The sequence below is a fragment of the Oratosquilla oratoria genome, chromosome 12 (genome assembly GCF_046742065.1).
Source record: "Oratosquilla oratoria isolate Oo_2021 chromosome 12, ASM4674206v1, whole genome shotgun sequence".
NCBI classification, from domain to species: domain Eukaryota; kingdom Metazoa; phylum Arthropoda; class Malacostraca; order Stomatopoda; family Squillidae; genus Oratosquilla; species Oratosquilla oratoria.
In genome coordinates, this window is record NC_134788.1 from 40,847,014 (window position 1) to 40,862,225 (window position 15,212).

The 15,212-nt window shown below is 35.0% G+C and overlaps 2 protein-coding genes across 4 annotated transcripts; one reads left to right on the plus strand and one right to left on the minus strand.

Moving 5' to 3' along the window:
• Positions 1–10,154, plus strand: LOC143031513 (uncharacterized). 3 transcript variants are annotated; one of them, XM_076195454.1, is made up of 2 exons: positions 1–136; positions 7,349–10,154. In XM_076195454.1, exon 2 carries the CDS (start codon positions 7,406–7,408, stop codon positions 8,684–8,686), a length of 1,281 nt encoding a protein of 426 aa, XP_076051569.1. In that variant the 5' UTR covers positions 1–136; positions 7,349–7,405; the 3' UTR covers positions 8,687–10,154. The 3 variants fall into 3 exon arrangements, with proteins under 3 accessions (XP_076051569.1, XP_076051568.1, XP_076051570.1); XM_076195453.1 differs by having other exon boundaries at positions 63–151; XM_076195455.1 differs by having other exon boundaries at positions 75–126.
• Positions 10,155–11,391: 1,237 nt separating this feature from the next.
• LOC143030350 (uncharacterized) lies at positions 11,392–11,934 on the minus strand. Its single transcript, XM_076193502.1, has one exon. It carries the CDS (start codon positions 11,932–11,934, stop codon positions 11,392–11,394), a length of 543 nt encoding a protein of 180 aa, XP_076049617.1.
• Between the last annotated feature and the right edge of the window lie 3,278 nt (positions 11,935–15,212).

Consider the following 15,212-nt stretch of genomic DNA (forward strand, 5'->3'; position numbering starts at 1 on the left):
AAAAGGGTTTCCTGTCGGCATGCTCCGCCTTTGTAATCCTTTGTAATCCTCGTAACCAAAACCTTAGTCGTGATGTAAACAAGAAGGAAGTCCAAACAATAAGACTGATCTGGTTTTAGATTTCAGGTTCTTTGTGGTAAACTATTTAATCGTAAGCTACATGCACAAATCATATGTGGTCCAAGTAATGTAATATATCAGATATGGTCTCCACGTGGCAAATTATAATTGATACAAATGTGTAAAGTCGTTGATGTTTATGTATATTGATATCTGTATTTTCAAGTGCAAGGGATATAGCAGCCTATGGTTTGGGAGTTGTGTTATGAGAGATTTCCAAAACAGTTGTTTTGTAAGCAAGATTTGGATTACTGACGTAGGGATGGACTCCACATATTGACATGTGAAATGGGGGTGGGGTTTGACTTCCACTGTGAAGTCATTCTGTCCATTATTGATCCAACTGAAAAGGATTGCCAATGAAGGTTCCAGAGGGATGATGCAGTTTCTATACCTCACCAAGGTGGCTTGATCCTGCTTGGTAAAGTTGTATGTATGATGAAAATGCATGTAACTTTTAATTTATTTGGTATGGAATAGTATATAATTATTTTTGTCATTGCCACACTGATATTTTCATGGTAGTTGTTATAGGCAAAAATAGGACATTTTGTAGGTTAGGATATAGTACATTAACGCAATGATAATTTAACGAGAAATACACCACAAGGTTAGGGTAGGCTAGTTTTGGGAGTAAATAGCCCATGTGTTTGCATCTTTCACTGTATTAAACATGGTGACTTCTATGGTATTAAGACCTTGTATTGATATAACCAGCACTACAATTTTTTTTTTCATTGTCCAGAACTGGATGTTTCAGCAAAAATCCAGAATTGTGCTAGCATGAATCTTACAAAACTTGTCCAATAGCCTATGTGCCTAATATAAACTAACCTAACCAAACTTAATTTAACCATTCCATAGAAAAATAGATATTTGAAGTGCAAAAAAGAAGGAATTGAAAAAAGGTGTAAAAATTTGAATAGAACTGATGTTTCTAGTGGAGATTTTACTAGAAAAATTTATAATAAAATGAACCTTCCCACCTTTAGTACAGTGGGATGGCAGCTGTAATGTTTTTATTTTCAGCATGTCCAAAAATCCTGTATAATCTAATCACTTTAGCCTGTTATACAATTTGCAATCTATCTCTGCTTATTACTGTCTTTTGCACTATTCCTACATGCATCTAAAGCCCCATCCAGCTCAATCTTGTAAAATGTTCTTGGTCTTCCTCCTTTGTTCACTTCATCCACTTTTCATTTTTTCTTCTTTTCCTTTTTGCTAGTTTTTCCTTCTTCATTCTTTCCATGTGACCAATCACCTTAGTAATTTTCTATCTACCCTGGTCACCAGTTTTCTTCCCACACCTGTTGTCTACATCACATACACATTTCTCACTACATCCAGTTTTCAACAACTATTGAATGGAATAAACTTCCTGCACAGGTAGTGCAATGTAGTTCAGTTCGAAGCTTTAAGAATCATTTAGATAAATACCTAAGTAAGATGCTGTAATGATTATAATTTATCTTATTTGTTTTTGTTTTGTTATCTTTTGTCTGTCTGATTTTCATTTATTATTTGTTATATGTCAATTTATTATTACAGTATTTACTATTTACCTGTTTGTTTATTATTTAACTATACCTATGCATTTATTTATGTATTTTATTTGTTATTTACATTAATATAGTTTTTATTTATTATTTTATTATTAAAATGATTTTTTTTTTCGCATCCGACCTAGATATGGATCAAAAGGTCTCCTGTCGGCATGCTCCGCCTTTGTAATCCTTTATTGTATTTCTTGAACAATCTCCAAAGCATTCAGATGATTGATTTCTGCTTCTTACTTTGAATCTACTCCATAAAATGTTGTGAACACATTAACTCCATACAACCTACCTGCATTTACCCTCAAAATACCAATTTCTCATAATACTTTTCATTCCTTGCAGACACTAGTTGTTTATGCTATGATGCAACTCCACATCCATGCCTCCATTCACTGCCACATGTAACCCCACACAATCATACATCTTTCTGTCTGCATTCATCCCTGAAAACTTTTCTCATAACAATTGTCATTCCTTCCAGACATATATTTCCTTTACCCTATAATTCATATCCACATCCACTCTCTTCACTGCCACATGTGACCTCAAAAATTTAAAACTCCATTACCTCCAGCCTAGTATATTTCACATACATTTAACCTGCTATCATTATACCCTGTACATCTATTCAATCATTTTACACTTGCTCACATTTACTTTCAACTTTCTTCCCCTACTCACCAAATGTTTCAGTCACTCTTCAAAATCAATCACAAGTGCAGGTGCCTTGACCCCAATGATGGGTAGTACAGTCTTTCTTGACTCTTTATAGGAAAAAAAATACAGAAAAGGGAACCCCAATCCCCATCATTCCTCCCTATTTAGCCACCTTTTATAACATACATGGGTAAAAAAACTAAAAACAGTCATGGAAAGAACGAGACAAGTTTGAGCTCCAGAAGTTCAGAAGACAAATGGAAGTAAACTGCTGATTCCCAAGTAGTACAATAGAAAAGTAAACTAAATTATTACAATAAATGATAGAACCCCACATTATAAACATTTTAAATAGATGTAGAAACTGACAGTAATGGCAAGATTAAGGATAGGAAACAAATCTTTTCATTCCTCATGCAGAAGTTTATGTATTTATCTAGTTGTAACATACGAGTTTGGACCTGTGCATATACACATAGGCAAACCCACACAGTTCTCTGTAGAAGTAAGCATGAAACTTGATTCATCCATCTCAGAATCATTATTAGATTGGAAAGTAATTTTCCCCAAGTAAGAGCTATGAGTTCACAATGAAGATTTGTAATGCATGTATTTTTGGTCTGAAGAAATGTTTAGCCGTCTGTAGTGGATTCATATCATTGGGTAATAATTCAGGTAAATAAATTTTGTAGTGCCCATTAGAAATAGAATCAGGATAGAAGTATATTTAGCAATTAATACAAGTGTAAACAAGACTAATATGTAATGTGTATGCCTTTTTTTTCCAAGTATTCAATCAGGTTTCAAGAAATAATGTTTCATACATACAAATACATTAAAGAAGTATGTATATTAATGTGTAATTTAAGAGTTTATTTCTTGAGGTACAGGAAGGTATGCAGTAATGTCAGTTATATAGTGGGACAGGAAAATTCTTGAAGATGAATAACACAAAACAGCTGCTTTATAATAGACACTGAAAAGGAAACAAATTCAGATATGTCTTGCACTAAAGTTTCTAATGAAAAGGAAAGCGTTAAGAAATACATTAAATGTGAAGTATGTGATGCTTCATTTTCCAAAGGTTCTCTAAAGGTGCACATGAAAACTCACACTGGTGAAGTGCACCTTGTGCGAGTCTTCATTTTCACAGCATAGTAGCCTTCAAAGCCATATGAGAACTCGCACTGGAGAAAAGCCTTTTAAGTGTACTTTATGTGAATCTGCATTTTCTCAGTCTGTTCATCTAAGGTGTCACATGAGAACTCACACAGGTGAGAATGCTTATAAATGTAAATATTGTGAGTCTTCGTTTTCAGTGTCAGGTAATTTGAAAATGCATATGAGAATTCACTTTGTGAAGCTTCATTTTCTGAGTGTGGTAGTTTGAAAAGACATATGAGAACTCGCACTGGTGGGAAGCCTTACAAATGTGCTCTTTGTGAGAATTCATTTTCTGTACATGGTACTTTGCAGAAGCATGTGAGAACTCACACTAGTGAGAAGCCTTATAAGTGCACTGTGTGTCAGTCTTCATTTTCTGAGTCTTTTCCTTTGACGAGTCACATGAGAACTCATACTGGTGAGAAGCCATATAAACATACTCTATGCAACTCTTCATTTTCTTAATCTAGTAATTTAACCCATTAAACTCCGATGACAAGATTCTTGTCATTTGGTCAAATAAAACAAAAAATCATAAACCACCAAAATGTTTGATCAAACAGCACCAGAAAAATATGACGTCAGTCCTCCTCGCTTCGCGCAAAGCGAGGACTGACGTCATATTTTTCTGGTGCTGTTTGATCAAACATTTTGGTGGTTTATGATTTTTTGTTTTATTTGACCAAATGACAAGAATCTTGTCATCGGAGTTTAATGGGTTAAATAGTCACCTCAGAACTCACACTGGTAAAAATGTAAGATAAGAATGGAAGAGACTGCAAGAGACCGTAAGGCCTACATTAGGCAGTACCCTGTCCCTTACCACATGTCATCCCTATTGATAAAGTTACCTAAAGTTCTCTTAAAATTAACCAATTGTTTCAGTACTCGTCACATGGTTCCTAAGTATCTTCCATTCGTTAACCATTCTATTGTTAAACCAGTTCTTACCTATTTCATTCTTAAACCTAAATTTATCCAGCTCAAATCCATTACTATGACTCTTGCCTTCTATCTCAATATGATGACCATGCCTGCATCACCCTTGTTAAAGCTATTGACCCATTTGAATTCCTGTATTAGATCAGCCCATACTCTTTGCCTTTCCAGAGAGTGTAAGCTAAGGTATCTAAGCCTGTCTTCATATAGTTTCTAATTCTAGTGAATTAATATTCATTCTAAAAGACAGAGACCAAAACTGTATCTCATAGTCAAGAATGGGTCTAATTGTTGCCATGGTAAAATGTATTTTCATCATGTTATTGTAGGTGAAAAGGGACATTTCTTAGGATAGGTTAAATTGTAATGAATTAAGGTGACATATCACCATTATTTCCTTGCAGTGACATTAATCAACAAGATACACAAAGCAAAATACATAACCACTGTACTTGTACATCAACAAATTAGTTGGAATTGTAATTTCACCAAAAGTACACAAGATCAGGTTGGCTATTTCTGACCTCATGAAAGTATGCTAGCCAACTCATGGCTGTAAATATGTCTTCCACATTATTGTATTAGGTCATTCCTACACTAAAAACCCAGTAACAATATAACTTACACTACAAAACCATAATAGTGATGTTGTAAAGATCCTCAACCCAAGACTACTTGATGGTTGTTTATCTTTACAAACTGATACTTGGGGTTCCTCATTCTGAGGATGGCCAATTTTTATTTAAATGTTAGGTTAGAATTGACTTTGTTTTAGCTCTCCTTTATTAAATGATTGTCAAGATGCTGTAATGATTATCATTTATTTTATATTATTTGTTTTTGTTTTGTTATCATTTGTCTGTATGATTCTCATTTATTATTATATGTCAATTTATTATCATTTACAATTTACCTGTTTATTATTCAACTATACCTATGCATTTATTTATGTATTTTATGGCATCCTCCGCCTTTGGAAATCCCTTGGAGGTGCTACTTTTTACAAGCTAGTATGTGGGAGTAATTTATCATCATATGAGTACTCTGGGGTTGTTAATCTTTACCAAGTCCCATTATTTTATTTTATTTATTTATTTTTTTATTCTTATTTTATTATCTTTTTATATTTTATGCATAGGCCAGAATAAAGTTTGGTAAGCTAATTTAACTAGAACTGTGGATGTTTCTGGTGGAAACATTTATTATGGTTAGGATTAATATTGTGAATTACCCCTATCAGGAGGCTAGGGTGGTGCTCCTTATAGAGAACTTTGTAGCATGGAATTTAATGAACCATGCCCATTCTCAAACACATCTTCAAAACATTCAGACTCTTGATTATTGCCTCCTTCCTATATTGAGTCTGCTCCATAATATGTAGACACAATCACTCCATACAACCTACCTGCATTTACTATCAAAATACCCATTTCTCATGACACTTTCATTCCTTGCAGACAGTAAGTTGTTTACACTATGATGCATCTCCACATCCATGTCTCCATTCACTGCCACATGTGACCCCACAGAATCATACAATCATACATCTTTCTGTCTGCATTCATCCCTGAATACTTTCCTCATAGTTTTCATTCCAGACATATACTTCCTTTACCCTATAATTCATATCCACATCCACTCCTATTCACAACCCCACGTGACCTTGAAATCTTAAAACTCCATTTTCTCCATCCTAGCATATTTCACATACATTTAAATGTGTACATATGTTCAGTCACTTTACTGTTGGTCACATTTACTTTCAGCTTCCTTCTCTTACTGAATGTTTTAGTCACTCTTCAGAATCAACCACAAGTGAAGGTGCCTTTTCCCCTAAGGTGGATAATGTAGTCTTCCTTGACTATTCATAGGAGAAAAATACAGAAAAGAGAAATCCTAGTCCACATCACTCTACCCTATTTAGTCACCTTTTACAACATACATGGGTAAGGAAACTAAAAACATCAATGGAGTGAATAAGACAAACTGGATGTCCAGAAGTTGCAAGGGAAATGGAAATAAACTGCAGTTTCCTAAGTAGAATGATAAAAAAAAAGACTAAATTATCACCATAAGTGATTGAAGCCCAAATTATAAAAAAAAGAACAAATGAAACCGTGACATTAATGGCAAATTAAAAGATGGAAGCCATGTTTTCATTGCCCATATAGGAGTATACACATGTATTTATGTAGTCATGGGTTCATACCTGTGCTCATAGGACCCCATCTCTTTTCCTCCTTATCAGATTTTATCCTAGATTACGTTGTTGGCCTGGATTATACTAACGTCCAACTTGCACTATAACTCTATGCATCTGTGTGACAATCTGTACTTCCCCACATCTTTCAAATAAGCTTGTTTTCAGTTATTTGTTTATTATTATTTTTTTCTTATTCTTGTTGATATTCTATCCCATAACAGCATCTCCTTTTTTTTTGGTACTTTTCTCTTATCTAAATATATTTATCAGGTTGCCTCTCTTCACTCCCAGTGTTCTCGGGCATTCCCCGTATAATACAACTAGGTAAATACATATTCAAACCTAAACAATTCAGAGAACTGTTTAGGTTTAAAGGTAAGGGTGAAGCTGATTTATTTTGTGTAAGAACTATAAGGGTTCATAATGAAGGAATGTAATACATGTGTTTATGGTCAAAACAAATGTTAGCCATCTGTAGTATCTTCATTTTATTGGGTGATAATTCAGGTATACAAACTTTTAATGGCCATTGCCCATTAGAATTATAAAGATGTTTAGCATTGATACAAGTGTTAACAAGAATAATGTATACAGTATGTCGTTTTTTATCAAATTCATTATTCCAAAACATTTAAAGATTCTTTTTTAATATAGATATATAGAGGAAGTATGTATAATAATGTTTACATATTTTTTATTCCTTAAGGCACAGGAAGGCACAAAGTAATATCAGTTATACAGTGGGAAAGGAAAATCCTTGAAGATGAATAGCAAGACAGAAGAAGAGTTATTTGATGATAGAAAATCTGAAAAGGAAACAAACTCTGATATATCTTGCACTAAAGTTTCTTATGAAAAGGAAAGTTTTAAGAAATATATCCAATGTGAAGTATGTGATGCTGTAATTTCCAAAGATTCTCGAAAGGTGCACATGAGAACTCATACTGGTGAGAAGCCATATAAGTGCAGCTTATGTGAGTCATCGTTTATACAGTGTGGTAACCTACAAAGGCACATGAGAATTCACACAGGAGAAAAGCCTTTTAAATGTACTGTTTGTGACTCTGCATTTTATGACTCAGTTCGTCTAAGGTGTCACATGAGAACTCACACAGGTGAGAAGCCGTATAAATGTAAATATTGTGAGTCTTCGTTTTCAGAATTGGGTAATTTGAAAAAACACATTCGAGTTCACACTGGGGAAAAGCCTTATAAATGTACTCTTTGCGAAGCTTCATTTTCCGAGTCTGGTACTTTGAAATGTCACGTGAGAACTCACACTGGTGAGAGACCGTATAAATGTAAATATTGCGATTCTTCGTTTACATTTTCGGGTAATTTGAAAACCCATACAAGAATCCACACTGGCGAAAAGCCTTACAAATGTACCCTTTGCGAGTCTTCATTTTCCGAGTCTGGTGCTTTGAAGAGTCACATGAGAACTCACACTGGTCAGAAACCTTATGAATGTAGTGTATGTAAGTACTCATTTTCAGCGTCTTGTAATTTGCAAAGACACATGAAAACACACAGTGGCGAGAAGCCTTACAAGTGCACCTTGTGCGAGTCTTCCTTTTCGCTGCGTAGTAGCCTACAAAGACACATAAGAACTCACACAGGAGAAAAGCCTTTTAAATGTACTGTATGTGAATATGCATTTTCTCAGTCTGTTCATCTACGGTGTCACATGAGAATTCACACTGGTGAGAAGCCGTACAAATGTACGTATTGTGAGTCTTCGTTTTCAGTGTCGGGTAATTTGAAAATGCATATCAGAATTCACACTGGGGAGAAGCCGTATAAGTGTACACTTTGCGAAGCTTCATTTCCCCAGTCGGGTCGATTGCAGAGTCACATGAGAACTCACACTGGTGAGAAGCCGTACACATGTGTTCTTTGTGGGAATTCATTTTCTTTAATTGATACTTTGAAGAAGCATATGAGAACTCACACAGGTGAGAAACCGTTTAAATGTCCTCTGTGTCAGGCTTCATTTTCCCAGTCGAATCCTTTGAAGATTCACATGAGAATTCACACTGGTTAGAAACTATATATAAACATACTATGTGCAGTTCTTCAATCTGGTAATTTAACTAGTCAGCAAGTCCTATTATAGAATTATCCACAAATTTACTAACATCACCATTAGTCTTATTTTCCAAGTCATATACTTAACAAACAATAAAGAACACAAAACTGAGACCAGGGGAACTCCACTAGTAACATACCGTTGACTTTTACACCATTAATGGTATCCTGCTTTTTTCTGCTATCAATCTGTGCTCTAATCCATTCAAACACTTTTCCTCCTGTGCCGTAGGACTTAATTTTACTTAGTGGTCTCTGGTGGGACACTATTGAATGCTTTGCTAAAGTTAGTGTGTATACCATAACTATCATTGTTATCTGCCCCCTTGTCGACATTAGTGTAAAAGTATGAAACAGTAACATATGACCTTGATGAACCCATGCTGTGAGTCATGAATCAGATTATGCCTCATTAAATGTTCCCTAATACTATGTGCATTTTACCATAACCAATGTCAAAGTGTCTGCAGTTCTGCATAGAAAATTTATCATGCTTTTTAAATACAGGAACATTTGCCTGCCCATTAGGCACTAATCCGCTGTCACTTGGCTTACTAAGTATTTTACTTAACTGCTCACAGATATCAAATTTGCAGTCTTTTAGTACTGTTGGAAATATTACATCATCCTTGTTAATGCTGATGTTAGTCTGTCTCTTCCCCACTGAAAATTGGGCTGCAATTAAGTACCATATATATCCTCTCTTTTGTAAATACTGAGAAAAAATGTTCATTAAACTCATTAATTGGGTCTTATCATTATTCTTTATATGAAGCTTCATTTTCTCATAAAGTTGGCTTGAGAAAGTACATGAAATAAGAAGTCTAACAAAGAAATATAGATATTCCTTGTAGGAGCTCCATTTCCCAAAATATTAAATTCTATTGGAATTATTAGAATGCTTAGACATGAAAATTTCCATGACAATATGTTTTGTGTTCAGGAAGGAGATGTCAAAGAATTTAATTATCATGACAGGAAGTTCAATTGATACAATTAGTGTCTCAAAGAAAGTGATGACAAGATGGATAAACCTGACACTAGAATAACTGTGTAATCAAAGAGCAATGTTAGGTTAAATGTTAATGCATAATTACAAGTGGGTAGGAACTGAAATGTTAAATCTTATAGTTGAAATGAATACAGGTGTAGGTTTCAATGTAATAGATTCTTGTATGTAATTTATATTTCTGGGGAAGGTGGGTGAAGAAATCTAAGTGTATTCCTGATTAGTTTCATGTTAAGTTGAGGAATAGGCTTGGACCTAGATCCATTTCTCTTCTGTCCACTTTCCCCAACTTATTAGTGTCTTAACATAATATTTTCTCTTCCTACTGTATGTATAAGGAGCTTGATGTAGTATGATTTTTTATCATAGAAAAATTACTGTTGGTAGGACAGATTTATAAAGTCTTCAAAGCAAACTGATGTGTAATTTCTACCCATGTGATTTTCTAGTATTAGCTGGAAACACTAGCTTTAATCAAATAAAAGCATAAATTGCATAAGTAATATTTACATCACCCATGACTTGCCAAGTGAGCTGATTTTTATGTTGGATATTTTCAGCACTTGAGATCTTTGTTTTTGAAAGTTACACCATGATTACTTCATGGTGCCAAGAAACTGCACGTACTGACATCAGAACCATTGTAATAAAAAATGGATGGAATGTGGATTGACATGTTAACTTTTTACATAAGATAACTGTCTATGATCTTATATGCCTCAGTCTAACCACCTCTTGATCTTCCGTAAACCAATGTGTGCAGTTCTAGTTCCTTCAGTCTTCATAGTTGAGTCTCTTCAGTTGTGGTGCCATTCTTGTTGCATGATGCTGAAGAGTCTCCACATCCTTGACCAGGTGGTGACACCAAATCTGATTTGCTTACTCCTGGTGAGCCTGCATCAGAGTGGTATACAGTGCTTTGAGGATATTTGGATCAAGATATAGAAATGTTCTTCTGATTGTACCCAATATATTGTTTGCCTTATTTATTTTCTTGGCTATGTGTTTTGAGAATGTCAGCTTGTCTCTATTACTACTCCAATGTCCTTCTCCTTTCTAGTGCTGGTAATTGTTCAATGCATCATATATTCCTGTTTATCAACACTTTATTTGCCAATTCTCATAGGTTTATTTTTTGTTGCAGCTGAAGTTATCCTGATGGGTTAATATAGGCTTTAATAAGGATGGTGATGAACACAACCTGCTGCTGGGTAATGTTTGTATTCTTCCCTCCAAATGACAGCGCCACACACGGCATTTTGGGTATTAACAAAAAACTGTAATCTATGATGCGTACAGTTATACATTTGAAATGTATATAATATTTTCTGCACTATAATAACAAAAATTGTAAATTCTATAAACAAAATATGAATACACTTCTTTTATAACTGAACACGGATATAAGTGATGAAAGTTTGTCATCCTCAACACTCCCCCTCAAACTGAAGTCACCCTCTGATTGTGCTAAACTTACACAAAGTACCCTTGGGGAGAGGTTTAGTAAACATATCTGCAACATTTTCACCTGAGGGTACACTAGTTTGACTGATCCATTTTCAATCTGACTTCTGATAAAATTATATCTGATGTCTATATGCTTTGATCTTTGATGATACACTGGGTTTTTAGCTAAGGCTATTGGACCTTGGTTATCTACAAACAGCATTATAGTGTCTCTGATATCCTGTTACATCTGCATAGAGATGAGCTAAAAAATTGCATTCCTGTACAGCATGACTGATAGCTATATATTGTGCCTCACAAGTGGAAAGAGCAACTACTCTCTGTTTCTTGCACTTCCAGGATATAAGTGGACCATGAGTACTCATTTTGAAACAATAACCAGTAATACTACGGTGGTCCTCAGCAGACCCACAGTCAGAATCACAGTAACCTGTCAATTTCAATCCTGCTTCTAATTTACCAAATTTCAACCCATAGTTAAGTGTTCCTTTAACATACCTTAAAACATGTTTAGCTAAACCAAGATGATTTACAGTTGGTTTTGACATGTACTGTAATAACTTGGTAACCACAAAACATAAGTTAGGTCCGGTTGCAGTCATGATATAAATTAGACTACCCAGTATTCTCCTATAGGGCTTGGGATGATCTAGTACACAGGATTCACAGTCTATTGTTTTACAGATACCAGGATCACATGGGATACACTTCGGTTTGCAGTCTGACATATTGAATCATTCTAGAACTTTCTCACAATACCTGTTCTGATTCATTATTATACAACGGTCGTTAAATGCAAACTCAATGCCAAGGAACCATTACAGTTTGCCCAAATCTTTCATTTTGAATCTCTTATTCATACTCATCTTGACAGAATTTAGCACCTTATTATCACTAGCAGCTATGACTATATCATCAACCCAAAACAGAATCCATACAGTAGATGTTTCATCTGTCCTCTGATATACACAATGGTCTGCTTGCGATTGTACAAATCCCTCCTAAGTTAGACTGCCATGTAATAATTTGTACCAATTTCTGCTACTCTGTTTTAAGCCATACAGAGACTTCCTTAGTTTACAAACTAGCTTATTACCATATTCATCAGTTTTTACAAATCCTTCTGGTTGCTCAATGTAGACCTCACAGTCAATATCTGCATTTAGATATGCAGTGCTGACATCCATCTGATGGAATAAATAATCACTTTGTACAGCTAATTGCAATAACATTCTCAGTGAAGTAAGCCTGGCTGTTGGTGAAAATGTTTCATGATAGTCTATATCTTGAACTTGGGAAAAGCCCCTCGCCACGAACCTGGCTTTGTATTTGTCACCATTATCTGGGTCATTTTTCACATTAAAAACCCACTTACCCTCTACAACTGATTGACCTTCAGGTAACATTATCAGGTCAAAAGTGTCATTTTCTGTTAGGGCATCAATTTCCTCTTCCATTGCTTTTTGCCATAAGTGTGACTCTGGGGACTGCATAGCCTCTAAAAAAAGTCCCTGGGACCTCACATACCTTATGACAATAATAGGTGGTGTACCCTGCTAAATTATAATCATTATTATATTTCTCTACAACATAGTCATTTAGATACCTAGGTGGGTTCCTCACTCTTGGAGGATTTTTCCCTCCAATGTTTAGCTCACTAGTTTTGCTCTCATTCCTTGTCTGTTCAGAGTCCTTCACTGCTGGCTGATGAACTTGTGATGTGGGATGACATGACACTTCATCATCACTATCGCTTTCATAGACATTATACTTTGGCATTTCTACTACATGTTTATCCATAAATCTTACACATCTTACTCTCCTTACTTCCTCTTGGTCAGGAAAATACACAAGATAAGCAGGGCTCTACCCATCATATCCCACAAATACCCCCCTTTTACAACGTGCATCTAACTTCTTACAATTCTGAATATATGCATAGCATATTGTGCCAAATACGTGCATGTTACTTAAGTTAGGTTTTCTCCCAGATATTGCTTCTACAGATGTCTTCCCTATCCTTGAATTATAATGCCGGTTCCTTATGTATGCAGAGGCTTCCAATGCATATGGCCACATCATCTTGGGTAGATTTGCCTCCAGTAACAAACATCTTGCCATTTCACACAGAGTTCTCCATGAACGTTCCGCTGTGCCATTTTGATGTGGGGAATAGGGGGCTGTGTACTCCTGCTTTATCTTGTGTTTCACCATCAAAGACATAAACTGCCAGGGTCAATTCCCCCACAATTTGGCACATAGTGTGATGGGGCTTCAATATTCGTAAGGTTGTGGATGAACTCTAAGGAAGGTTCGTCAGCCATAGCAAATTTTAACACAGGATGGTGGTTTGGCAATAATTTCAAAGGAATCGTCTATTGGCTTCCCAGATTGTGTGGGTTAACAATTTTTGAGATGTTTGTGGCAATGGCTTGCAGAAGTCTGTTGATTCCTGGAACTAACTCCTTGATTGTATGCCCAAAGATTCAACTGTAAGGCATAGTAATGAGAAATATTATGAAAAAGGAATATATTTTGAACACAGGTGAAACATAAAGACTTTATTCAATTTGAATATGATTCAACAGGATTTACCAAGTTCCTTACCACAATAAGTTATGTTTTTCTACGATTGAATGCTCCCTCTCCATTTGGATGCCCAGGGCCATTGCCCTTCTGCATGCCACTGGTTTGAGGTAAGGAACACAAAAAGTATGAATGCCAAGGAGCTGATTTAGAAACCAAATTTCTTCAACAACTGGGAGGAGTGTTGCCAAGATGTATCAATGTAGTGTCTTTACATCCGTGTCATTGAAAAAAGAGCATGATTTATTTTAGGTTGAAAAATAGAGCAAATTAGATATGCTCTTTGTAGAAAATGGTTAGTATGGGGATGATGTTTTTCAACACAGAATGAGGCCAACATGTCTGGGTATATTGTTGATTGCTGTTGAAAGCAAAAACTTCATCAACAATGTTTTCCTCTTAACATCTGCAAATATCTTATATGATTTAGTTTAACATCAAAAACTCCCCCTTTCAGAGGAGGTTATAACAATGCCTCCTCAAAGAGAACTTTTTGAAAACAGAAATTTAATGTAGTATGGCCTTACTCTAAACTCATGTACTCTCTATTTTCATTGTCTCTCTTTGGGTGTGGTTAACCACTGCTTCATATTCCAGTCTAGGACAAATTAGGCTTTCATCAATTTTTTTCATGTCTTCTTCCATCTAATGAAATACTTTTACAATCTTTTATTACCTAGTTGTATTATACAGGAAGGGGAGGTATGCTCATAATGATCTGTCTTTGTATCTCACAGCATCTAGCTCTTAAAATCTTGTATGGTGTTTGCACACACTATTGTTTTGTCTAATTTGTTCCAGACATCCACCACTCCTGTGTGGAAAACTATATTATATATATATATATATATATATAATATATATATATATATATATATATATATTTATATATATATATATATATATATATATATATATATATATATATATATATATATATTATTTTTTTTCAGATCTCTTCTATAACTATCCATTTTAAGTTTCTTTTCATGTCCCCCCCTTTTCTTTTGTCTTTTCTTTTTTATCTCACTTTAATAAGTTTTCTCTGTCAAGGAATTCCATGCCTTTCATGATTCTTTAAATGACCAATATATCTCCTCTTTCTCTTTGTTGCAGGATTGGTCCTTCCAGTTTAGCCAATCTTTGTTTGTATGTCAATTTTGAAAATGTTGGGGCCATCTTTGTCATTGCTCTTTGCATTCTTTTTAATTTCCTTATATTCTTTGTACTAGATGTCCATAGTGTTGCAACACACTCCAATCTTGGTTTTATCAGTGTGACTAATATTTCTTTTTACCATTACTTCATCCAAGTAATTAAAAGTCACCTTTATTGATCTTAGTAGATTGTAAGTTTCTCTATTTTGTGTATATGCTTGTTTGGGGACATGTCTTTGGTGACAATTACTCCTAGGTCCTTT